Source organism: Coloeus monedula (genome assembly GCF_965178545.1).
Source record: "Coloeus monedula genome assembly, chromosome: 6".
NCBI lineage: Eukaryota > Metazoa > Chordata > Aves > Passeriformes > Corvidae > Coloeus > Coloeus monedula.
The window spans coordinates 15,073,047-15,100,305 of NC_138786.1; the positions used below are offsets into that span (position 1 = coordinate 15,073,047).

Sequence of the window (27,259 nt, forward strand, 5' to 3'; positions counted from 1 at the left end):
AGTTGTCATCAAATTAATAGGCTGTTTATCCAGATATTAATTTTGTTTTTTCTTGCTTCTGCTCCAGAGTAGTGGCAGCTGATTCCAATAAAATTAGGGTGAGGTTGTAGTTTCTGTTCAGACAGTAAATACACTGGAGCTGAGATCTACTTGAGGCCTCAAATATACTTTAAAGCAAGTTAAGGGAATTTGGGCAAGGTCCTCTTTACAGGTATGAAGAGAGTAACTACTTCAGCTGAGGGAAGACAGCTCTCTGCCCACTACTGTTCCTTTCTGTGCCTGATTGAAATTTAATCCTACTTTCTGTACTTACACAGATCCTTCATCCTCAAGTCCTTCCCTGAAACAGAGCTTCCCAGGATCCAAGTCTGACAGCGACATTGTGGAAGCCTGGAAATCCTCACAAAGTCAAATGTCCCTTAGATTTTTAACTCCTGAATTAGCATATTGTATAGCACAGGCAGAGTGAATGACTTAAAAATCTGAAGGCAGTTAAGTGAAGACTTGGGAATACAATCTGTTTCTGATCCTTCAAGTTGGATTCCCCCACTTGACCCTGAGCACGTATTTCCAACATCATTTGCTGCTTATCAGCTTCATTCCATTAGTCTTCCACACTCTTCCACAACAAAGCATGCTCCTAAACACACGCAGTTTGCAACTGCACCACCTGAAGCAGTCAAAGAGACCATTCTGTCACCTCCATTTTCGTGCATGCTTCTAACATAAGCTTTACCAGAGATGCTCTGCTCTGAGCCATCAGAAATGGGAAGCTGTGGCTGAGGCTCTGGAGCACTGGGCAAGAACAGCCAGACCAGCAACAGCCTGTGAACTGCAGAGGGTGGGTGCAAAATCAGCCTGACACAGGGACAACATAGCTGGTGCTCTGCAAGGAACCCTCAGGAGTGCTCATTCCAGCAACCTTCAGGCAGTGCTAAAACCTGTGTGTTCATAGGACCTGCAAGCACACACCCCCTCTAAGTGGGTGGGAGGAGCAAGCCCACTGCAGATCCTCAGCTCCAGGCCAAAATCTGTTTTCCTACCTTTTATTTCCTTCACCTGCATGACATAAGACCTGTCATCAGCCCTTCCCAAACACGTGTTCTCAGCTGAGGTGCTGTGAGAGTAGATTTGACTATAACCTGACACCTTCCCGATCCTATCGTGGGTCTGGTGTCACATTCAAACATGAGTGTTACGCTCATCTTTTCCAGTGCTGGAAGCCAACCTTTTACCTTGGTTACCTACAGAAAAGGCTGCTGTAAATGCTCCTTCTGCAGGCAAACAAGAAGTCAGAAAACAAAATGAGGATTCAAAGCAATGCTTTCCCTTAGGTCAGCCTCACTAGAGCGATGCAGGCAGGAAAAGAGAGCCCACATTAGCAGACACCCTGCTAGTGGGCTTAAGGGGAAGGAATCCATAAAACCTCCAGGCATTCCAGCAGCCTGGGTACCCGGGATCGCTTTCACAGTTTAGGAAACAGTTTCATCTCAGCCCCCACAAACTGACCTTGGCAGAACATCGAAAGTTTGCACATAACAGCCATGTTTGTGCCATGAGTAATCCAGCCCTCTAAGCTAATGCTCCATTTTGGTGGTAGAACAAAATACCTTGTTATCATGTGAACTACATCACATTAAAGTGATGAGAATCTCCTAAGTCCATTTAACGAGATCCTTCTACCCATGGAATTTCATCATTTTGTTCATCTTCATGCTTTCCCACATAATTTTCAGTTTTAGACATTATCACATATTTCCAATACACCAGAAGCAAAGCACACGTGGTCAGGCTGAAACAACAACCTATGCTGGACATTAAATGGGGGAGTATCTTCAGAAATAACCCAACATGAATCTTCTGATTAATCACAGCTCAGTGAAAGAAGAGATATATACATATCTCAACAACATATATGGTCTTATAGCAATATCTTCCTTTTTCTTTTCCATTTGTTGAGTTTATTGCACATGTTCAGAGCTAATCCCATCCATTAGCAGTGCAGGTTAGAGACCCACTAACACCTGAACATGAACATGACAGGACACTGTTGCCTGCTGCTGGCCAGCAAGGGAAGGAACAGCCAGGAGTAGGAAGTGTGGCTTCCACACTTGCTCTCTTAACCAGCCAGCTAGGTTAAAAAATGAGAATACTGCATTTATGGGTTTGTAGCTAAATTGCTTTTCTGTCTTCTATTAATTTTGTGTTCCAACTTAAGTAGTTACAGCACCTCTTCAAAAGAAAGAGGCTAAGATAACATAGATTTATGTTAGCAGAGAGAAAATTCAGGAGTCTCATCCTATAAATGCTCCAAGACGGCACATCAATGCTCTGCAAGGCTCACTTTCATCTCTTGAAGAAAAAGCAACTTCAGTAAGTAATCTACACCCATTACAGGAAAATTAGGTCTGGTACTTTACTTGTATTAGTCACCTTGTAATCAGTTCAGAAGCCCTCTGAGATATTGTAGTTTCTGGAAATAAGAAGTAATGAACTTGGCCAAAGAAGCTGTAACTTGAGGGGTGGGAGCAGAGTGAAATATTTCAAAGCTGATGAGGAGTTTGGATCCAGTGGAAAGGAGATGCCTGCTTTTCTAATGAGTCAAGGTGCCTGTTTTTGGTGCAGCTGGTCCAGGTAACATGAACTGTTATAATTCACTTACATTTTAAAGCCTGAAGAGAGAGCCTCTAGAGCCAGTGAGGAGCTGGCTTTGCCACATGCTGAAGGAAGCAAAAGCATGAAGGACAAATTTAAGTTGTGGTATGTCTTTGAAGTTCTTGGGCCATTTGGCATTAGAGGGATCTACAGACAAAAGGAGAAACAATGCTTTAAGAAGTGTGTGACAGCCAAGTTCATATAGCTCCTGGCTTTGCAAGTTCTCACAGAATTAAGCACATTCACATGCATTAAAGGGTGGGTGTATAAACAGACCATACCTTTGGCTGCATTAATACCATGCTGATTTGAACTGATCATTTTCATGGGCAGCCCTTTTCTCCTGCCTCTTTCATGCAGACACTCCAATATACTGTACTGAATTAAGCAGCTCATGGGTAGATGTTTCCAACAGTATCTGAGGCTTTGCCTTCCAAAACCTCATTCACTATGCTGTGAATTCAGAAGTGCAGGACCACCTTGCAAAGGCTGAGTGATCTCCCTCACAAGGAATTTGGGATCAATGGGCACAAAGACAGGAGCTGATGTAGTAATGAGAAAGTTAAAGGTGACTGACGTTTTCCCAACATCAGAAACATTCCAGGTAAGGACAAGGTCAGCAGTCCTCAGGCAGTGGACACAGCCTAAAACCATAGCCCAGTTTATGTCTCCCCGATGCAGACAGAGGCGCAGGCTGTGCCCAGAGGGCTGAGCAGCTGCACACACCACTCTGAGCCTCTGCAGCTTTTAGGCTGACATCATGCAACTGCAGCTTTTCAGTATGGAAACAGGATGACTCCCAATGGTTACTCGTGTCCAAGTCAACACAAGGAAAAGAAAAAAAACATGCTCTATTCTAGTTGTCCCTGTCCAAATGGGGAGTGTGGGTGTGAATACATCACTGAAAAGCTGGGGATGAAGAACAGTCCATCAGGACTCCCTGCACACCAGCTAGAGTACCTAGCACAGAGTGAAGATGAGGCAGGGCAGGGCTGTAGAGGGAATTTACTCCTCTGGAGCAGAAAGGAAAGGCACAGCTCAGAGGTATCCCAAAACAGTGCAGCAGGCTCTCTGCACTACCTCTGCTCCCTCCACACACACAGCACAGCACACAGGCTTCCCCAGCCCTCCCCTCCCAGATACAAACCAGCTTTTTGCTGTTGCAAAGAGAAAGAGGGAAACAAACTAAGAAGAAATGCACTCAGCCCAGCGTTATCTGGCAATGCTGAGTGAGAGAACAAGTATGAAGCATCCACTGCAATCCCACTGTGCAATAACTGACTGACAAGCCCCTGGAAGCTCTATAAAGTGTCCTTTCATTCTTGCCTGCCCTCAGATGGGCAGGTGCAGGCAGTAAGGCAGGAGTGTAGAAAGAAACTCTTAGCCCTCCAGACAGTATAGTCTCCAGAGCTGATATTATGGTCAAACAGCACAAGCTATAAGCCAGCCCTTCCCTGTCTGTCATCGTTCCTGCCTTATTGTCCTGGGCTTTGCTTTGTTTGCTGGGAGCAGGCATGCTCCAGTTCTCAGGCACATGCCAGCAAAGGCGCTGGCGTGCTGCCCACCCTAAGTACCGTGCAGGCAGGATGGCGCCTCTGATATTTAAAACAATATTTAATGTTTTACATCATTGCAGGCCTGTAGATTATTTTCTAAATCCATGAAGCAACAGTGGATCAGCATGTGGTGTGTTAATGCTGCACAAGGAAATAATGCATGAGGGGGGGAGATTAGGAAGGAGCACTTGAAATTACAGTTGGCATTAGCTATAGGATAACAGATAGCAAGGGATGACCCGGTTATCCCAGGCTCCACAGTGCATTTAAGAGTAGACTCCAAGAAAGGAACATACATAAGAAAAGCCTGCCCTAGAAGCAGACAGATTCCCTTTTCTAGTTCTACCCACCCAAACCTTTGAGGAAAAGCTTCTTCAGGAACTGCTTAGCGAATAGAAATGCTAAATACCATTGTTTTCAGAACAGAGGACACAGGTCTAAAGTGAAAACTTAAATACAAGCCTGGTTCTCAGGTACAAGGAAAAAATCAACATGATGGACAGGGAATGACACACTCTGGTTGATGACATACCACAGACCTCAGGATTATACTTGCAAAGCATCAATGGATCATTCTTTCTGCCACTAGTGTTAGAAGTCACCTTAAGGATCTGAGCAAACACCGTAGCATTGAAGTGATTAAGATAGTGGTATAAAATGTAAGAATTTAAGAATGGTATTATAAAGAAAACATTTTTCATTTGTTAATAAGGAAAAGGTTGGCTCAAACCAAATGGGGATATGTTGATGCTGTCTGCCCAGCTATATTTTCTTGTTCAGTGATTAACTTTGTTATGAAATTAATTTTTCAGGATTAGTGGTAAGTCCTTTTTGGTCACTCCTGAGGAGACAGCAAAGAGCATAACTTCATTTCCAGAACAGAAGCCTGACAATATAAGAAGAATTTGTCCAAGATGAACAGTGAGGTTCACTGACCTCAAAGTCAGGTGACACTTAAAGCTCAAGTAAATACTACACTTCAAACAGCCACCATTTGCACACCAACTCCTTAGTAGGCACTGAGAGCTGAGACTATCCCACAGAGGTGAGGACCTGACAAAAAGAGGGGTTAGCCTCCTTGGCCCACGAGCAACCACCTCCAAAATCCAAATGCCTTGGTTCCACTCAGATCCTAATAGGAGTACAAGCTGTTCTTGCCACGATGACTGTCCCTTTTCCACAGAATCCCTTCAAGAAGACACTGAGGATTGAGCACTGGCTATCAGGTTGCAGTCACTGACCAGAAGTGACTGAGTGTGCCATGGACATGAGATCCAGCAGGGAGTAACATCCAGTCCTTCCCTGGGCACTGGCAGCAGAGCATATCTCTGTACCAAAAATCTTGGCTTCAAAGAAAGTATAAGTGTACTTAAGAGCATTTAATTAATTTATCTGCAGTGATCCTAAATTCAAGTAGTGTTGGGCCAGGTTTGACTAGGAGAGCCTTCCCAGCTTATTTGGGGGTGTCCATCCTGCCCCAACCCCATTATTCCTTTTCAGTGTAAGAAAACAAGTTACACATGCATGGGAACTCAGGTACTGGTCACTATGGTCATTCTTATCAGATTTTCCACTTCATATCCTTCATTCAGTGGTCAGAACTACTTTTCAATACAGAAACCTGAATTCAGACCCTCTTTCTGCTCTGCCAGGCTCACAGGAGAGCATAACAGCTTTGTGACAAGAATGCTAACCCTGCTGGACATATGTAAAGAAGTAGGGATGCCCACAGTCCCTCCCACAGGTATCTTGGAGCTGCACGTGACTCCTGAATTTTACCTTGTTAATTAACAAGCAAAAAATCCCCCAAAAAACAAACAAACAAAAACAAACAAACAAGATCCCAGATTTCTTGCTGTTATTTAGAAAAAAAAAATAAAAATACCTGGAATTGAAGCAGTGTCTTGGTCTTGAAACACATTAATGCTGTCTTCATTCTCTAAAGAGTTTTCTGGTCCCAAATGATTTTTCCTTGCCTGCAGAACCATCAAACTGAAGAAAAATAACCAATTATTCACACACCTCTGTTTTTCAGCAGAAGTCTGCTCAAAGGAATCATCCCCACATACACTTCCCACCACTTTTCCTCTTGGAAGAGGACTGAGTGCTGCAGTCACCTTCTCTGCTTATTTACAGTAGTGTAGCAAAACACATTTCTGAGTTTACTTTTGTCCTCCTTAGTGTCATTACTTCACATGCAGTGCAACTGTTTTTCTTTTTACATGGAACTATTCTATTTTACTTAATGGCATTTTCCTGTTATTTCTCTTTGGGACTCCCAACGTTTGCTGGATACAAAAATGCATCAAAAAGTTGTGCTCCAGAGACATACGCCTCCCCTCTGACTCCAAGATTATTTCCTCTAAAATTTGATAGGGAGATGTGGACTACTTTGTAGTGTGATCCATTTCAACTGTTCTAGCAAGGTAGGTAATCCTATACTGTCCCAGTTTTATAAGAATCCAGGCAATTTGAATTAATAGCATAAAAGTATAGCACTTGCCATAAACATGGAACAGTTGCTTTATTGCACTTGTCAAATGCATTCCTCTCTTTGGTCACAGTTATGGTCGAAGAATTTAACAAAAAATTAACAAGCCATTCACAATAAAAAGGAACTAAAAAAAAGTTGAAGCTGGAGAAAGCATCACATACCCTACATATTTGAACTCTTATGGTTTTTCCAGCCTGGTTCTCACTCTTAGCTCCACAAGTTTCTTGTAAGCACCATCCCTTGTTCAATACAAATTCAAGTGGAAAGGACAGCAGAGAAGTGTCAACTCTGAGAAAAGCGAGCGGATGCTGCACACAGGATAAAGATCTGCCCTACTTCTGAAACAGGAACAGAAGCAGTAGCCATGAAGAGAAAGGCAGACAGCATTGCCCAGGTCATTAACCTAGATGGCTCATCCTGTGCACAGCCATCTGCCCACAGCTTATCCTACATCCCAGGTATCCGAGGGGAACCTGCAGGCTGCCCTGCCCACACACAGCATGGCCAGAGCAGACAAATCCTGCAGCACTGCTGGCCCCACACCCTCACCCTGCTGCTGTGCCTCACCACCAAGCAAACACTTTAAAAAAGCCTAAAAACTTCTATTTTATAGCAACAGTCAAAAGCAACAGTTAACAGAAAGAAATCTCTAACACAGTATTTGGAAAACAAACCCCTTTATTTTTAAAGGGCTACAAGCAATCTGAGAAATTTACGTGTCTGCTATGGTAAAACAGCTTGACGGACCCACTGCAAAACAAACAATTTACCATTTTGATGTGGCATGGTGGCAGTAGGAACCATAATTTTATCTGCTTTTACTGCAGTGACTTCTGACCCTTTGCATCATAATTTGAGAAGCAGCTGTGTACTTAGAGCCCCAACACCCTGCTCGTTCCTGTCTGCCGGGCACTGCGAGTGTCACTCCCGTGTCACTCCTGGTGATTAGCACAGCCACCAAGGAGGCTGCCACGGGGAAGACCTGGTGCCCCCTGCCTGAGACAGGTGCACACCCCTGTCACATCCCACACATGTGTCCTTTGGGCTTGTTACCACTGCTGTCATCAAAGCAGACTCGGCAAGTGCAACATCACACAAGAGACTCCCAGCAGTTGGAATTCAACATCTTAGTGGTGACTGTCAAAGGCTCATTTTCTTCCAGAAGTGTAAGAGGAAGAGTTTAAAGATAAGGCAGAGCAAAAGGTGCTGGAGGAATCTTTGTTTTGTCCTCAAACACAAAAATAAAATATCTTCTTAAACAAAAATAATTTGATGTCAGCAATAGGGTTTCTTTTGAAGTCTGCCACAGGCCTAGTAAAGAACTATTCTTTGTATGCAAAGTTATAATATAGCAACATTGCATGAAGATTTTGCTGAAAATGAAAAGTTTAAGGAAAAAAGTGTCCAATATTTGCCAGTCATGGGGTATTTCAGTAATCTGCAGGCCCAGGGGTCCACATGAAGTCCTGAACACTGCAGTTACTTGAGAAAGGGAACCTCCATCGCATTAGCATTTTGGCCCCAATCCAAGAAAGCACTTAAGCATGTGCTTAACTTTAAGCACATGAGTGCTCCCACCCACATAAAAGGACCACTTATTCACTGAAAATTAAGCATCTGCAGAAATACTTTCCTGTATCAGCTTCTTTGCTGAGTATCTTACAGGATTATACCCTATCAAGTGACTCCCTGGAAAAAGAAAAAAACCACCACCACCTAAACAGAAGTTGACTTCAGGCAGGGTTGCTGATTGCCAGGGGCTGCCTAAGCACGTGTGGCACTCGGCTTTGGAGCCCCATGTCCTGCCCAGCTCCCACAACAGCTGCACAGCAGCCAGGAGCCTCTCCCGAGGCCAGTACGTGTTCAGAGCGGCTGCCTCAGCCTTTGCCTTCTGGTTCTAAAAAAAGTCACGTAGAAGCTATTCTCCCTGACCAAAAGCTTGCCTGCTTCTCTGAAGGCTGGGATGTAAAAGCACAGACCTGCCACAAGGCACTATACTGCCCACATAAGGTAAGAGCTGCTGCCAGTTAACACCAACAAGGTGTTAGGATGAAAACAGCAATCTACTATGGGTGGGTTGCTTTGGATCAAGCCCTAAAAACCTTAAATTATATCTAGAAGGGGCTGGTAAGGGGATAAGAGCAGCTCAGGAATTAATGTGTATGGGTAGAGGCTAAGGCAGTAGAAACCAATTCTAAGCAGGCAGTGGAAAACCATTGTGTCATGTCTCCCACATGCATTTTTGGAAGGTCATCACAATCACAAATGCTAACTGTGGTTCAGGCTCCCATAGCAGAGTTATCCTCATCAGTCATCTTCATCAGTTACAGGGATAGATTAGATATTCCGTAAGAAAAGTCCATGCCCAAAAACCCTGAAGCCCTTCTGGGATGTGAGTACTTACACCTCTCTCTTGCATGCTGGATCTCCCTCCTTGGGAAAGCAACATGGGTGCTGAAGGCCCAACACCTTCAGTAGGAGCAATTGAGGAACTGCAGGCTCAGTCTTTTGTTTCACAAAAACCTCTTGCCTTAACGCTACAAATTAACCTCATGACTATTAAAGCCTGTGGAATTGAACCCACCCTGAAGTCAGAGCATGAACAGCACTCAGCCCATTTTAAGGAAAAGCAACTGTTCCTAATTCTGCACCAAGCTGTGCAACAGGCTGCCCCTGAGCAGAGAATTCGAGTCATTTGTACAATCTGGCCACCCACCAGGCAGGTCTCCTACCTGCTGCTGCACACCAAGGCACACCCTGGCGCGGGATCCAGCACAGGCACCTGTCAGCCCCGTGATTTGTGACCCATCTGACACGGAGACGCTCTTTACAGCCCGGTGTCACTTCTGGCTGTGTGTGTTCCAGCTGCTGTGGTGGAGAGCACTTTCCTTACCAATTCACATCAAAGGCTGTGCCAGCACAAACACATGAGTTTTACAAGTCACTCAGCTGTGTACTATAACAAAGGTGTACCTGGGATGCTCCTTAGCATTTCTCTTACCATGCCAAAAATTGGCATCAGCTTGTGTGAGGATTAAGACCCAGCAGACAAGAACTGCCAGCCACAGTGTTAGTGGGTGATTTTAAACAAGGCTTAGTAAGTGGCTTTGAATGCACACACAGGACTGAGCCATAGTTCTTACTCAGCTTTCTATAGCAGACCAAACGCAAACCAGATTTTTTTGCTACCTCATCAGAAACACAGACTACTGGGTATCTGGTGCATGAGGCGTAGGATAAAGACCAGGCTGAAGTGAATACAACAAGAGCCAAAGTATCCTGCATCATTATTTTCTTGGCTCCTAGCTTCCAAGTTCTCCAGGGAATATGACAACCATTTGCACATCTGACTGTTTCATTTTGAAAGAAATGTAAGCTAGACTTAACTGTTTTCTTTCCACATGTGTCTGGTAAATATATTTATCATCAAGAGATTCTTCTCCTCCTCTTCCCCCCACTTAACAGCTCTTGACTTCGTGTGGCCCCTCCATACCAGCATATTGTTTGTGCTTTTTGCAAGACCCTACTTTAAAGTATGACATGTTTATGTAAGAGGCATTGATGGCTAACACAGGCTTCAGCTCAGTAGGGCATTTGGGATGGTGTCAGAGAGGAATGCTCTCCCCTGATTTATGAGCATGTTATAGTTATTCAGGTGGAGTGGCAGGACCTGGCAGTAAGCACCAGCATACAGATCAAATGTGTTTTCAGTTCATAGATCAGGCTGAGGTGCTGCCCATCACCACAGGGTTGTGGCAGGGGAAACTAAGCCCTCTGTTTTTAAAAAGAAAGCAAGGAGCTGCCCTCAACCTTAAGCCTTACTAACCAAAATCTTACACTGTTCTTACAAACCCTGTTCTGCAATTTGAGGATGGCATATCTGCAGATTCAGAGACAGATGCTTATGGTAGCCTACAAGTCTGACTTACTACACCATTCTTTTTGCAAGTCTGATTCACTTGTCTGTTTCCAGATACTTAAGTACTTGAACAAAGTTCTTCAACTCTCTCCCTTTTAATCTGCTTTATTTACAATAGGTACAGGTTGAAGAGATGTTCTTTTGAGGCATGTGACTGAAGTGCTCATATTTATAAACCCATTCACTCTACACTGTGCTCCCCAAAAAAACCTAGCCTTTGGAGCATCACACAATTCTCCAGCAGCCAAACCCCATCCCCAGTGTTTGCTGGCATCTTTCTATACAAGGTGCTCATTTAACATCTTCAGCTCTCAGTGAAATCAGTACCCCTCATCTCTTTCACAGTTTGCTCACATCTGCAGTTTGCACCTTTAATTAAGACATTCAACTTCATTTTTCCCTTATGCTGTTACACCTTCCTCTGATATTATCAATTTGGCAACACAACTCTGTAATCCTGTTCATATACAAAAGCCTATGCTGAATTAATATATCTCCCATGAAGTAACAGGAGTGCAAGTCCTTCAGTTTCACGGGGAGAAGGGGAAGAAAGGCAGAAACACAAGTTCTCCTCAGCATTTCTCAAACACTAAAGAAATTTGATGGGCTGAGAGAGATGGGGCTGTTCAGCGTGGGGAAAAGGTGGCTCTGAGGAGACTTTACAGCATCTTCCAGTATCTAAAGGGGGCTTACAAGACCTGGAGAGGGACTTTTCATCAGGGCATGTGATGGCATGGGAGGAATGGTTTTAAAATGAAAGAAAGTAGGTTTAGATTAAATATTTAGAAGATCTTTACTGTGAGAGTGGTGAGACACTGGTATAGGTTGCCCAAAGAAGCGTGGATAACCCATCCATGGAAGTGTTCAAGGCCAGGTTGGATAGGGCTCTGAGCAACCTTGGTCTAGTACGAGGTGTCACTGCTCATGGCAGAGAGGTTGGAATGAGATGATCTTTAAGGCTCCTCCAACCCAGGCCATTCTGCAGCCCTAAAACTCCTGCTATTGCTTAAGTGAAGCCATGTAGGAAACTACTTTCTAGGAGAAAGGTATATACTTTACCCATAAAAGTCCATTTAATAGTTATGTGAACCTTTTGCTGCTGCTCTCACAATGCCAGTGAAGGTAACTTGGCACACATGATTTCAAGTTAGCGAGTTATTTTTCTCTACAGCAAGCATACAAGTGGTATAACACATCACAAGGAAGCCTTTGTTTCTTGACCAAAAGTCCTATTCTCTTTCCATGAAGGAAGAACACACACACATATTAGGGTCAATAAACAGACTTAAATTTCAGCTTAAAAACCCCCAAAACCACAGCCAGAAATAGCTTGATGTACAGTTCTGTACATAGCAGTCACACACGCTGATAGCCAGCCCATGGCACACTCAACCATTCCACCCATGTTTCCAGACAAGCAGTTCATGTTACACAAATACAGGCTGATTAACTTCCAGACAGACACCGCTCTGGCAACTATAGGGAAATGCCAACATAGTCAAAACCTGAAAGCAGTGAAGTATTTTAAACAGACTCATAATGCAAGACCCAGGAGAAGACCCAAATCTCGGTACATTGGAACCTACCTGACTGCTTTTCTGCAAGGTCTTCATCTGCTAGAGATCAGGTTTTGGAAATTACTTTTGACTTCCTTTTCACCAGCTACAAATCCAGAACAATAAGTCAAGCTTCAAGAGTCAGTTACATTATAGGCATTATAAGAGGCACCCATTACCCCATCTCCTCATATGCAAAGAAACCCAAACCCCCAACCCTCCAAAATAGCCCCCACCCCAGCCACACTGCCATTTTATCCTTCAGAAATGACCTTGTATTGATTGTTTATTACTTTAAGGTAAAAGCACATTTTAGAGGCTCATTGCTGCTCTGTTAACTAAAGACAAATTCTTCTCTTCCCTCACCCCCAAAAGAGAAATGTCAAGAGGCAAAGCCTAGAAATACATTGGATTGCAGGGGCTATCCTGCACTGATTGGTGTGAGTGGAAGCTTCATTCTGTTTTGTTTGATTTGCTCCAATTTGAAATGCAAATGAAAAGTCAAGCTTGAGTCCCAGCCATTCTAAATTCTTCTAAATATTATCTACCAACAAAGTGAAAGAGTAATCAAAGATCAGAAGTTAATAAGAGCCTATTTTCTTGAAGAAATACAGAATTCCAATGTTACTTTGAAGTTCTTCAAAATAGTCAATGTGTTTGGTTACACATTTTCTTTTCCTTGCAAATTTTTTGTAATAATTATAGAAGTCTGAACTACTGGAAAGAATAACATGAACTATTTTAGTTCTATAAAGAAGAGAAAAAAAAAAGAAAAAAAAAAAAGAAAATTAAAGAAAATCCTTAAAACCGGACAACCAGACAAACAATTAGACTGCAATTCTGATGACACTGAATGCTATGCAGAGGGGAGTAACTGCTCCCCTTGACCTGCTGCTCCTGCTGCTCACACTTTGCACTGAGGGAAACTGACTGCAAACTATTTGTATGGGCAAGTCTATTTGTAAAAGTGACCAGAGAAAATAAATTCTGTACAAATCATTGTGTTTGAATATTAGGCTGCATTATTGGGGAGTACACGTACAATACTGCATGGATGTTTCCATTTATTTCTAATAATTAATGGGTGTGCAAAATTAATGGGGTTTAAAATTAAATTGTATTCCCAAACCTGAGGTTCATGGGATCAAACGCGCATTTTCCCTTTTAGAAAACATAAGCAGTGATATACTAGTTTTTAATTAGCATGAAAGAGAATACAAAAGTCTGTGTGGCACATCAGATAGCAGTCATCATCAAAATGTCCTTGGGACATCAGGCATTTCTTGGCTAAACATTCTCAGTGCATTATTCAGGGGACACTGCATGAGCATTTAAAGAAATCTAGAAGCTGAACGATTTGGAGAGGCCTGGTGAGCCAGTTATTCCCACAGGACTCACAACTCATCTCCATGTGTTCTGCTGCCATTCACCAGTGGGTGATTATGTGGTACACAGCCAGGCCATGTAAGACTGGCTGGCAATCCCATTTTGGGCCCAGGCTGTGGGAAAGGAAATCAAAGTTTCCTTTTTTGACCTATTGAAATGCTTTTAGCTCCTTTCAGATTTGTCATAACAACAATACACTTAAGGAATAATCTAATGCAGGCTTAAACCTCTGTTCAGTACAGACTGCTAAAAATGCCTTTCTCAATTTGATATGCTACACTGACATATTGCACTTTTCTGTATCTGTTTCATTCCCTTATGGTGGATGAAATTCAAAGGTATTACACAAAGTGATAGCCAGCCCCAAGTGAGGCAGCTAAACCCACAAATCTAGATGTACAATGAATATGATGTAGTCAAAGCTAATTAATTGTTCTATATCAATCATCATTCTGCCATTACAAAGTTCCCTTCCCTTCCTCTCAAGGGCTTTTCTCCTTCCGTCTATAGCATTTCTGACTCCTTTCCACTGATGTACAAAGCTCTGAGTTCTCTTACATGAACTTAGGCTTCTTCCTCAGGCTTACTGGCATAATTTCCATGCATGTTTGTCTGAATCTCTTGCTGTTTTCTTCCAAATGATGTGTATCTTGAGTTTAGTCCTGGACATCTGAATTGAACAGAAGTCCTCAGTACCTCCTGGACGTGGCTCTGCAGGTGTCTGCTGCTCCTGCTTCACTCTCCAAGCCCTGTTCTGAGCAAGGCACTGCAACTGCCTTCTCTCAGTGTCTCCTCTCCTCCTGTTTCAGTGGAGGGAGCAGAGTTGAGCCCTCCTCAGGGCCCTCTCCTTCCCGAGCAGAGGCCCAGGCACACCCGCAGAGGCACCACACTAATGGCAGCTGGCACTGTCTGTCTCCCAGCAGCAGGGCATTAATAACCATTAACAAAATGCTATACAGTTCCAACATGATGTCACTGGTATTAACCTCTGTCATTCCTGTATCAGCACTTGTGAATGACTGGTTTTCCTTTTTTTCCCTTTAAAACTTACCTCTGAAATACTCCATAGCAGCAAAACCAACTGTGGCTACTTAGACTAGTTCTTATTTTCCAGTTTTGAAAATGAACTCTCAGTTATCAGTACTATGTTAAACAACGGCTGAATTTCTCTCATTCATATTTTTTTACCAAGCTTTATAAAAAATAAACCAAAGCAAAGCCTTCATTGCCTGCAGACTTGTGAGCATTTTTCAGAGGTATTGAGGATTTGCCACCTATTAGAGAAAATAAGTGGGAGAGATTTGGGAGTTTTCTGGAATGGATTGTTTATGAGAAGATTACTCAGAACTGCTGTATTACAGCAAATCTGCTATTTCTTTCAGGAGTATGAAATATGAGTATCTTTTCTCAGTTCAAACTAGTAACCACAGCAGAAACAATCCCTTTTAAATGGTATGTTCATAAAACCTCTTACAACCTTACAGTATCTAGGTATGCACTGTTTCTCAGCTCAAAACAAAATAAACACCAATACTATAAAGAGATGAGATAAAGTCTGTAGGAATAGAGAGTTGGTATTATTTATTGCAGTAATAAAGACAACTGGAACAAGATACAGTTTTCCATGTATTCAACCACATTTATATTCTTAGATCACTAACAAGAGCATCCCTGTTGAATTTCCCTGTGATGATTCAGGATCAATATGCCTTAAGATGATATGAAAGACTGATGGATTTTCAAAACTGTCCTTTTCTTTTTACAGATTAAGAAGGACATATTTCCATTGCTTGTATACTTTGCTATTTACTGGCAGACTCCAAGATAAGAGAATGCCTAATCCAACCTCAGTTTAAGTGCAGTTACAACCCCCTATCTCCACCAATGCTTAAAAATGTCCACCTTATCTCAGTGAAATCTTTAGTTCTAGAAAATAGGATGGGCCCCCCAGATAAATGTTTGCATGGCAAACTAGTCCTGCCCTTCTCCATGTTTATGTTCATGTCTAAAAGCTATTAATAGGTATAGGGAGTAGATGTGCAAGACCAGACTGAGAATGCTTTGTACTCCCATGGGCTGTATCAGTCACACAATGCAGCTGATTCTCCAGCTTGGGTTCAATGTGTGGGTTTTGATTTTTTTTTTTCTGTAAGTTTTGGTTTTGTTGTTTTTTTGTCTTCAGGTTTTTATTTGATGTTTTTTCTAAAAAAAAAAGAAAAAGAAAAAAAAAGTCTTTACCTCTCAAAAAACCCCAAGAAGTTCACGTGATGTGGAGCTTCAATTGAAAATTAAAAAAAGTTATGGGAGATTTGCCACTTTTGGTTCCTGTGTGAAGAGCAGCTGGTCCCAGTGGAATAAAGGCAAGGATAAAGCCATCTTCTTTGGGAATGACATGGCAACAAGGGATACTGCCACCAAAAGCAAAGCCTGCTCCCAGGCAGCTCAGTGCGAACCATCACAAGGAACATTTCAGGGTGAGGGAGCTGAGAGCACAGCACAGGCACTGTAGTCATGTGGAAGGAGGTAACAGGAGGGAAGGGATGCAGTGTTTGCACTCCTCCAGCCGTGCTGCAGACCTCCTGAGGAAGTGCATGCTTCAGATTAAATCAGTCTTAGAGACACCCTCGAGCAGGCAGTGAACTAGCCAGCAGCACCTCGGTGAGAGGCAAATCCGCATCCCTGTGGAAACGGCAGAAGACTGATTAATTTAATTCCATGCCCTTCCTTAGAAAAGATAGAAAGAGAAAGTGAGGAGCAAAATTTGTACAAATATACCAATTTCTTCTTCCTTCTTTGGCAGAGGAAAGGAGGAACAGATTCCATATGCCCACCCCTCCCCTGATCACAGCATTTAGCAGAAGGGGGGAGAAGGGCTTTTCTGCAGATCCTGTGCCTTTGAGGCAGCAGCGGGGCAAGAGTTCAGTTTTACGACTCTTGGCCCCAACACAATTTACCATTTACAAACTAATCCTCCTCTGCTGGAGAGCACAAGGCCTGCTAAAGCTCTCATGTCCACTTCTCTGATTCTCCATTGTCCACAGTGACAGGGAGAAGCCGAAGACCTAATCGGTGTGTAATTCAATCGCTTGTCCAGGCTGTGTCACAGCACAATGCTCTGCTTGTAGCGCCACGGGCTGAGGCAGCCAGCTACTGTTATGCCCCACAGCAGGTGTGAAGAATGTCACTCGCTCTGACTGTGTGCTGCCCTGTCTCCAGGTCCATTCCTGACACTCAGTTCACTCACCACTTAAAGGCTGTTTTTCCTACTGGCAGCAAGCTAATTGTCGGCTCTCTGCTGAAAGGGCACTCTCAGCATTTTTGACCCTGAACTGGGAATTCCTGCACAGCATAACATGGGCCTTGTACAAATTAAATCTCTTTGCTCTCCAGATCCCCTAAACGTGGAGGCCTGCTAACGAGCTCTTTATTTCCTTAGTCTTAATCCAGCAGTTACTAAATTATGATTTACCACACCCAAACTGTTTCACTCTGTTGTTCCTCACCGGACAGGACACTGGACATTGCCACACATCCTTTAGGAACGGTTAAAATCCTTGGTACCTAATTACATTTTAATCAGCAAAAGGCAGGTGCTTCAAAAAATTCCTGTCCACATGTAGGTGGTTAAAAACCTCTGGAATTCCAAATTAAATGTGCTGCCACACTTAAATACAGGGCCACTCTGAAAATTGTGTTTGGTTTGGTTTTTAGCAGGAATTTACTACACCACCAAGATTTGAAAATCTGCACTTTCATTCATCTTGAGTGCAAGGAAGTGGAGGAAGACAAGTGCAGAGGAAGGAGGCAGGGCAGCAACTGCCACTTGATCAGTGGTATCACCCAGCCATGCTATCAGGCAGCTAAGGAGACAGCACAGAACTACTGCTGGTACATCCATGGGAGCTCGTCAGAGGATGTCTCCCCTGGCACGGAGCTACATCACACACTTGTAACAGTTGCGTGTGGTGTTTCTTTCCACATGCAGTTGTCCAAGGGATGTGAGAACAGAATGAGCACAGAAACACCCTACTTCTAACACATCTATTTCCTTAACAGCCTTGAGAATGTCATTCATGTAGAGCTTCTGGTGCTATTTTTCCAATACCTTAATTTTTATACAGAAGCAAACCAAATAGCGGGTATACCTGATGGAAGAGTTACACTGGAACAGAAATTGTACAGGCCTGTGCAGCCATGTTTGTCATCCAAAAGAATAAATAACTGAAGTCAGCTGCATAACCCGACCAACACAAGAAACAAATAAACCAACAATTTCCCTGCCACCACATAGGTGATCTTAAATCAATACATTTGGCTGCCTAGACTACTTCTGTGCAATTCTGTACATGGATTATGGTTACCAATCTTACCCAATCCTGTAAAGGGATGAAATACTTTGTCACACTTGGAAATTCTGTGAAGGCAGTGAGCAGATGAAGAAAGATGATCCAGCTTCTTACCACTTGCTACAGGAAAGTTCATAATATTCATTATTCAAAATTGAATTGGACATCTGTATTTACAACATTTAACAAGTCTTGCTTAGTGTTGAAGCCAAGCTGCTCATTTCACCCATACTCATCTACTGTCATCATTGACGGCTGATTTCCAAACATGGCCAGACACCAGTTTTCATGGCAAGGGTCATGAGACATTCTTGCATCCTGAATCAGGATTCAGCAATGCCATGTGCCAAGCCTTAGAAGCATTCAGAGCATTCACAATTGAGCACCTGCGGAAATCCCATTTCCTGACAAAGAGAAGCCTCCAATATTCATGTTTTCTCCTGCTCTTTGGCTATGCTGTAGTGAAACCTGGCCTGAATAATCCTTTTATAGCTATACAAGGAAGTATTCTTGCTTAGCATTTACCTCTCCTTATGGAGGTTCAGTGGAAACCTGGTTGAGCTATCACAGAATACAAAGATACACAGAAATACAAAGATACACAGAATGCAAAGTCTGGCTGATGGGATTGACAAAAACCACGCACAGGACAGGGATAACAAAGTGGGGCTATCAGAGAAACTGGAAGGACTCTGGTAACTTCAATGAATAAAGGTAAGAGGATGGGACCCGGAGGAGTCACATTAAATTCAGTGTTAATGCTGACAGTGACATATGCAGACACATCCAGAGAGTGCATGCTCCTGGAAAGGGAGGCCAGGAGCACTGTTGCTAACAGCATGGGAATAATCAGAGAGTGCAGTACTGCACAAGAACCACTGCCAGGTCAGTGACAATAGTTGAAGGGGAGTAAGCTGAAGGAATGCTGGAGGGGACTTGGAAAGAGCTGTTTGTGATGCCAGTGATGGAAATGACTTTGAACAGCTTATCCTGTGAGATTCCCTGCTCTGCAAGGCACCTCCCACTACTACCTCTTGCTACAGGTCTGGGTTGCCCTTACTCTATGCTGCCCTCACCCCTTTGAAGGCTGTGATTCCCTTACTCCACAAAACCTGCATCTTTGTCCTGTCCCTGTTACTCTAACCCTGGGTTGCTGCTCCTTTATCTCTGACACAAGCTATCTGTGCCCCCTCCTCCACCTCTGACCTCAAACTCCTAACCATCACATCTGCACATATCCCCAGGTCATCTCTTCTGCCTCCATTTCCCTGGCACTAATCCCTGTAGCTGCTTCCTGCCCCAGATTATCTCTGCTTTTGTTTTCCTCTCTCTAGCAGTGTGTGAAGCCCAAGCTGTCACATGTAGCAGGCCATTAGCCTGTGCTCTGTTCTATGCTCAATCTCACTTTTGCCAGGCCACTCACTGGAGCTTTAAGCCAATGACTACAACCAGTCCTGCTGGTCTTTAGTGGTCCCTCAGCCTCTTTTTAGGAACCATAATCCATCATGGTACTGGGCAGGCTCAGTGGATGCAGAGTGACAGCCACTGTTCCTGATTTCCACAAGGAAACGCTAGAACAACTTTTGTCTGCTGGGTATAAAAACCAGGTCTCCATGGCACACTTCCCGTTTGCTTCCTGCTGATCAGTCATTCCTCTGGGTACTCCAGGGGACCTCCCCCCCCCTCTTGGCCATGACAGCGTACATTCAAACAGCTGCTCAGGCTGGATGAAGCACCTGCTCTGGGCAACAGCAGCTGGAGTTCATTTTGGGTCCAAAGGGCCGAGGCCAAGCAGGCTGACCACATGTGCACTAATCCAGTATCATCACCAACTCCACCAACAACAGGTGCCCTTTGAAGAGGGAGGGAAAAACTATTTGGGGAGGAATCAGAGCTTTATAAAGGACATTATGGGCCAAGTCCTCAGCTGGTACATGCTCAGTTAAAGCATGTACCCTCTTGAAGTTATATGAGTAATGCTCACATACACAACCAAAAGATTTGGCCCACTCTCAGTGCTGCTTCTTTTCTGTTTTTAGTTTTCCTAAGGATTTTTCACCTCCTCTCATTGCTCTACATTGTTCCTCCATCAATAAAGAAAAAGAAGCTTTCCTGTCCCTTGCTTCAAACCAAACAGCTGAAAGTCACAAGCTACACATCCCAGATTTCACCATCCTCCTGCATGCAGGTAGCAATCTTACCATGCGCCCCTCAGTCTTGCTTGAGTCCTGGGGCTCCAGATCATGAGTATGCAGCAACAGGAACAAGGGCGATCCCATTCTGGAACAAATCAAACCAAACCCCATCAAGGTCCATTAAGAGAAGTATTTCAGCACAGGCATCCTAAGAATTGCCATGCACTTGGCTCAAGACAGTGGTCCCTGTAGGCCAGAGCATCATTTCAATGTATGACCCCTACAAATGACACAGGAAGAGCAAAAAAAAAATCCTGACAGAAACAACTACTGGCCAAACTGTCTCCAAGGAAAGTTTTATTCTCACCTTATTTTGCTGGAAATTTGCTTACCATCCAATACATATGAATCTCTTTTTAAAATCCCTCTTAATGCATTTCTGATAAACACCTGTATTAACGAAAGCCTCTATGTTTTCTTCTTTACTGAGTCCTGCCATTCTGAGCTCCAGAGGCCAGTTTTGTAAATCTGGTCTCACTCATTGCAGTTACTCTTGTCCTTCTTCCTAGAGAACCTGGAAGCTCTCTGGAGCCTGAGAACGAGCTGGATTCACAGAGATGGCACTGCAGAGCATGGCCAAAATCACTCTGCTCACACAGCCTGAGTAAAAGCAAGATTTCTAAATTCCTGTTGATGCACTATCAGAGGAACACATGACCTTGCTGCAAGTTGCTCATGTGAACCAGTCACAGCCTTCATAACTTTGTATTCCAAAATTTATTTTCCTGAACTATGCATCTTTTAATTCTTGACTTTCCAAGATTCCGATTTAAGTCACTTTTCCCTTGGGACCATGCCTCAGCTGGGTTATATTACAAAGAGAAGCAAAGTGATGAGACACAGTTGGATGAACAGAGCTGGCAGTGAGAACAGCACAGGCAGAAAAAACAGTCTCCAATCCATAACAGTTCCTGACATCTCATCCACAAGTACAGACAAGTGTATCCTGTACTGCCTTGGCTTGACCAATTAAATAAGTCTCCAAGAATTTCCCTTGATGAACACCACAGTACAGGTTAAACAATTCCTCACCAAGGATGGGACAGACACTCAACCACACGGGAACCTCCAGTGCTGGAAATGTATTCTCAGCTGCTGCAGACTCACACATTCCCTTTGAGGCTTTAACCACAGTTCCAAAGTTGGAAAACACCAGAGCACGTACAAGCATACGCAGAAGGCAACACTGCCCACTTGTGCAGCAATTTTGTCCACATACATGCCCAAGGGAACCACTTTGCACCCTTATACTGAGCAGTAGAGATACCTACACGTTCCTGCCCTTCCCAGTCAAAGCAATAAAACACTGTAACATCTGACAGCACAGAGCTCTCCCGATCCCTCTGAATCCTCGCTGCCGCTTGCTGTCACTGGGCACATTTCACGCAGGCCAGCTGCACAGGATTTATTCAACCAGTTTTGGAGTATCAAAGCTAACTTTTTTTCTTTGCCCCAGGCAGGCACTTGGTATGCAGGATTTAAATCAGAGAACAAAATGTTCTGTGAAATTTGTAAGTACTCAGCCCAGTAATTTCTAAATTCTAAAAAAAAAAGATAGCAACTGGAGTGGTTTAAAAATCAAAAAGTAAAGCATTTCACTGCATCACTGTGGGTAATGCCACTGTATCCTAAACATCAGAATAAATAACTTCCCAAGATTACCAAATAATGGTGCTGACTGCTTTAAGTGATAGGAGCCAAACATACTCTGAGTTCTACCTTATAATTCCAGCGAAATCAGGAGAACGCTCAATTCAACAAGTGCTCTCCATAAAAACACTGAAATTGAAAAAAAATTTGTTTGGCCTTTGCAAATTGGCAGAGAAGACACTGCCTGGGACATACTGCCACAAACTTAATACAATCTAACACCTATCGTAGTAAGATTTTTTAAATGTATTTAAAGCCATTAAAATGGAATTAGGCAGAACGTAATAGGGAAAGAGATACCCCAGGCAATCACAACACTTACACAGTGAAGATGATCTAAAAGAGGTGCTTTGACCAGAAGGCAGCACTAAAGCATCATTTGTGACTGGAACTAGAAGAGGAGTTACTTCATTGGAATTTAGCACTGCCTTTAAGGTCCATGATGTTTGAGTCAAACTATCCACTTCTGCTTTGTCTGATTCACCACTGCAGACTCCATCTTAATACAAATTTAAGACAAACATTTAGCTGATGAATGTTCACGTTAGCATTTCAAAGAAAAAACATTTTCATATGTTTTCTCAAGCAGTTTCACTTAAACTTTGAAAGGATTCTTTTACAAAAATTGTGAAAAGGATTCATTGATTATTTTTTGTTGACTACAAAAGCCAAAACATTTAGAATCATTTCCTCTTCACCTGCAAACATTTCGTACTCCTCTTACCACAACTGTGGCTTTAATTTCCTCTCTCTCAAGCCAAGTAGCAAATGGCATCAGGCAAGCCAATTAACTCCCAGAAGTACCTGTACTTCAGAACCGGGTGGTCCTGGTACTAGCAGGGATTCTATGAGCATTGACTATCAGTAGCACACAGCAGCAAGACAATAAATGGTGTTGGGGCCATGGTTTCTGGATCTTCATGCCTTGCCTACAGTTTACTTCTGCTGGCCCAGATATTCTGAGTATGTACAAAGTGCACCTGCTCACGGTTACCTCAAAGAGGTAGGGCTGATGTCCCCTCAAGGGCCACCTGGAGCACAGAGTACTGAAGTTTACACTGCCTGGAAGGCATTACCTGGTCACCAATTTCAGATAGCACAGGCTGCACACACACAAGAAAAGGCTCTGCCATTTTCAACACATCAAGTGTTATTTTCTCATTTATTCAAAACTAAGTACAGATTCTAACCCACAGTTGTGGAAAGGCAGGTAGAATAGAAAGGCAAGCACACAAAATATACAAATTATGACAGACTTTAGGCAGTTTGGCATTGCACAACTCCCTTATGCAACACATTGCCTGGGGCAAGCCTCATGTTTTCAGAAATTCCACAGAATCCCCTTAAATTTTATCCAGTGCTGAGGCTCAGTGGCTTCCACCTGCAATTACTGACTGCACTTATGATATACCACAGATAGATTACATGGATGAGCCTTACATTTGCTGGCCTATGCTTTTTTAAATGTGACCTGAAATAACAATTGCAAAATCTCAGAGGCAGATGAACCCAGTCAGTTTATACAAACTTACTCCTAAGCACAGCCTCTTTAGAAAAATCAAAGGGGTAGTATCAGTCAGTAGCACTTGAATAATCCACTTAAAACTCAAGTGTATTTATAACAGCAGAAATGGAGATGGAAGGGCCAATGTTGCTGGCCAGGCTGGAGCTTACTGAGCCAGGCTGCCAGTCCTCTGCAGCCACCAGGCTGGGAGCACAGACTGCCCCCGGGCTCCAGCTCTCCCTGCTGCCTCTGCCCAATCCCAGCCACGGGCTACCCGAGTGCTGTCAGAGCCTGGGCTCCTTACAGACACGGGTGAGCTGGTAAGCTGAGTCAGGACATGTAATGATTCTGTAAATACAAGGAGAAAAGACAACGGCAGAACAACTCAGTGTACGTAGGTGATTTGTCAGCATTTGAAATTGCGGAGAGAGTGGTAAGTGCTTAAGAGAAAATAGTAACATACAGCTTCTAGACATGAGTTAAGTAGTGGCCAGAGCTCAGTTTGACCTACAGCCCCACACATGTAGGCAGTCACACAAACACGGCCACGTGCAGCTGCACTTGAGATGCTGCGGGAAAGATGTCAAACGCAAACCAGGCTGGGGCAGGACAACAGTCACTGCAAGAGTCTGTCGATGAACTTGAGATGCACTTACATCTTGTTGGCTTGACTGCAGAGCTACACATGGATCCCAAACCTGCTGTTGGCACAGAGCTTTTCCTGGGGTCCAAAGGAGGGAGAGTGGAGCAAAGGAAGAGGACGAGTCTGCCTGATTACTGTGGTTGTGCAGCAGTGGGAAAGAGCCCACAGGGAGAGAGAGGAGAAGGGAGGGGGCTCTGGGGACCAGCAGGAGGGTGAGGGCTGGTGGTACACGGGCAGGATGTACACCTGTACACCAAAGCCCCTGGGCAGCTCCCAGCTGAGAAGCAGTGGAGGCTGTCTGTCTCCAAACTCTGCTCCTGGAAGAGTCCCATGGTGGAAGCAAGCATTAATTACAGATAATCTAATTTAAACACGGCAGAGAAGAAAATAGCACAGATTAGAAAATCCTCCTATACATGTTCTGTGACACAAGGTGAAAGATAAGCTTTGCTTGTATTTCAGAAACTCTTACAAGTTTGTCTCCTATGTTAGCTTTAGACACAGCAGAGATATGCCTGTGGCCTGTGGGCGCATTCTGTTAGAAGGACAGATTTCAATCAGTAAAGTTTCAAAGAATTCTATATATATCACAATGTTTTATGTTATCCAGCATTCGGAAAGTTCCTTAAGGAAGAACTTCATTGCGAAAGACGAGAGGCAATGAGCCAGCTTCTCAGTATCTGTGCCATGCAGACTTGTGCCAAGGAAGCCTATGGAAACAAACTGCCTGAGATAAAAGTTACAATAGAAGCAAAAAGTGTCGCAACTTTATCAAGCTACTGATGCAACATGGGAAAACTCAATGGAGGCAAAAAAGACATGGCTGTTTCCAGTGATGGGAACAACCTCAAACATCTCATCTGACTTCAAACGCTGCAGTAATGGATGTCTGGCAAACACAAAAATATCAATGACAGGAAGAAGAGCTTTGGGACTCTAGAAAAGGAAAGCACATGAAAACTAAGGCTTGGAGAATTTGAGGCGAGTGCCAAAAAAACGCACGTAAAAATTACTTGCAAAATTAGAAGTTAATCCAAGTATTTTTCAAACAGGACTTCATTATGGTACCTCATTTTATTAAATGGAAATAGGCAAAATATATATCAATCTGGCACAGTATAGTAATTTTCAGTACCTATAAACCCAAAATACAGGCTTCTGTCTGCTCTGTTTGACACCAACAAGACTCATTTCAAAGGGACTAGACTTTGTTTTTGAGAAATCCTTCTCTTGTATCACCAAAACATGCTGATTTCAGAGCACCACAGCAAACTGGACCTTCCCAGTTCTCAGTGACTGTCTTGGGGGCGACTTTATGATGTGTATCCCATATTGCTGCTCTATGCCCAGGAATTAATTTTGTGCCTTTCTATGCCTTTAAACTGAGCCTGAGAGGGGGGAGCAAAAACTGGCCAAAACTTCTTCAAAGCAGTTTGCAGCTTGTTCAAGGTCACACAGAGATAGAGACAGCTCTCTGCGTTCAGCTGCAGCAGCAGAGCGAGAGCGGAGGGAAGCACCCGGCTTGCTGCTTTCCAGCCAGCTTTTGGCTTTCTTTTTTCTCCAGAGAGAGATGGAGAGTTGAACTTTTGTTTTCCTGGGACTTCGTTTTTTCCTCTTTTTTTTCCTCTGCTGGACTGTTCCAACATCAGAATACCTTGGGAGGAATTTCCACTGAGGCCTTGGCCCTGGAGGTGGGCCCAGCACCTCGTCCCACCTCCAAGGAGGGAGAGAGAGATTTACAGAAGGACTCTGAAATTTTCCCAGGTTTTCTCTCTACAGCAAGAGGTTTCATTATCTAGCTTTAGTAGATTTTTTTTCTGTGTGTTTGTTAAATAAATAGTTTCTATCTCTTTCACTTTTCTTTGAGGAAAAAGTTTTTTTTCCTGAACCTGGTGGGGGGAGGGGTGGTTTGTAACCTGCCTTCTCTCAGAGGATGTATTTCTAAATTTGGCCAAACCAGCACAGTGACAGAGAGACAAAAAGCCTTTTCCAGAATGTCTACCTCACAGCATTGTCACAACACTGTTGCCTCCCCAGGGCCCTCTCATGTTTTGCTGATGACCACTTTTACTGAAAGTCAGTTAAAAGAGGTTATTTTGCTATGCTTACTTAAGTAGTAACATCCCGAATTTCAGGCTTCTTTTTTAACTGTATGAGTCATACAGTGCAAAAAGGCAACAAAACAACTCAGAAGTCTTGCTGGCTATTCCTCCGTGGATAAAGGAAGTAAAAAGAGTGGGACTGGATAAAATAGTGAGATGAAGCACCTGTTGAGACTAGAAAAGCCTAAGAAAAATGGGTTAAGGGGCTTCAAGTCCAACAAAAGCAATCACAAATTCACGGGTGTTCGTATGTATCATTCCAAATTTCCTGCCAGAGAGCTTTGGTTTCACTTAATTGCAAAACAAAATGATGAATGAAGAAGGCCAATTCACAGGCATACATACCGTACATTTATTTGCTTATTACTTCTTCCGCACACAGCCCTCTGTTTTCATCCTAGCTATTGATTGGCACTGAATGAGAGAAAAGTCTGGCAGCATTAGATGGACTATTTGCAAAGCACATGAAAAATCCATCACAGCTAGAAAGAAGCAAACAGATGGTAGCTGAAGAGAAGCAACAGCCACAACTCTTACTACCTGTGGTGAAAGAATAAACAATATCAACTGCAGACTACAAAGTGCAGCCTAGAGAGTCTAGCTTTAAATGAGAGAATCAGAGTAGAAAATGGCCAGGTACAACCTAATGTTTGCAAAGTAAGCTCAACAGAAAGGATATTTTGAGAGGATTGCTAAAGCCTACTGACACAAACAGTCCTCTCTACTGCACTCTGCCAAAGAATAAATAGGGAAAGGAGTGGGGAGGAGTAGGGAAGGTATGGGTTTATGTGCAAGAGAGCTTATTTGGATGGAATTTTAATTGCAGTTCTGTATACCACTGTGGTTGTTTGGCTTCCCACTCCGCCATCCACTTTCAACACACTTTAAAGTGCATTGTACCAAAATCATGCCAAATCATGAAAATGAAAAGATACCTTTCATCAAGGCATTTGTCTGCCACCAGCCCTGTTTACAGATGTCACCAATCCTTTCTGCAACAACCCACACTTCTCTGCAGAATACAGTTTGGGAGAGAGACACCAAGACTTTCCCTTTCAGGTTAGGGCAGGTGAGGAAAAAAGCAAGCCATCTTAAAAGCAACCCTACCTGATAGCAGGCAGCTGCCAAGCTGGACTTTGATGATCTCTGTTGGTCCCTTCCAGCTCAGAATATTCTGCGACTCTGTGCTGAAAAGTTGTAACTTAGAAACTGAACAAAGTGCTTGCTCCCCAGGATACTGCATTTCTTGAGGT

At 43.4% G+C, this 27,259-nt stretch overlaps 1 protein-coding gene across 17 annotated transcripts in view; it reads right to left on the minus strand.

Moving 5' to 3' along the window:
• LOC309573731 (uncharacterized protein) overlaps nt 1–27,259 on the minus strand; it is an 83,798-nt gene that overhangs the window by 44,139 nt on the left and 12,400 nt on the right. For 4 of the 17 annotated variants that reach the window (XR_014226448.1, XR_014226454.1, XR_014226456.1 and 1 more), the window contains 5 exons: nt 15,805–20,192; nt 12,211–12,286; nt 9,438–9,573; nt 6,097–6,203; nt 2,663–2,802 (listed from right to left, as the gene is read on the minus strand). Coding sequence is in view for 3 of the 17 variants with exons in the window: in XM_082282890.1 (XP_082139016.1) it covers nt 16,207–16,245; nt 17,937–18,032; nt 20,114–20,192 (214 nt within the window). In the remaining 14 variants the exon portion in view is untranslated. Of the gene's footprint in view, nt 1–313; nt 2,803–6,096; nt 6,204–6,866; nt 7,044–9,437; nt 9,574–12,210; nt 12,287–15,804; nt 20,193–27,259 lie in introns of those variants that run through there. The other 13 variants (XR_014226447.1, XR_014226455.1, XR_014226457.1 and 10 more) reach the window with 7 other exon arrangements.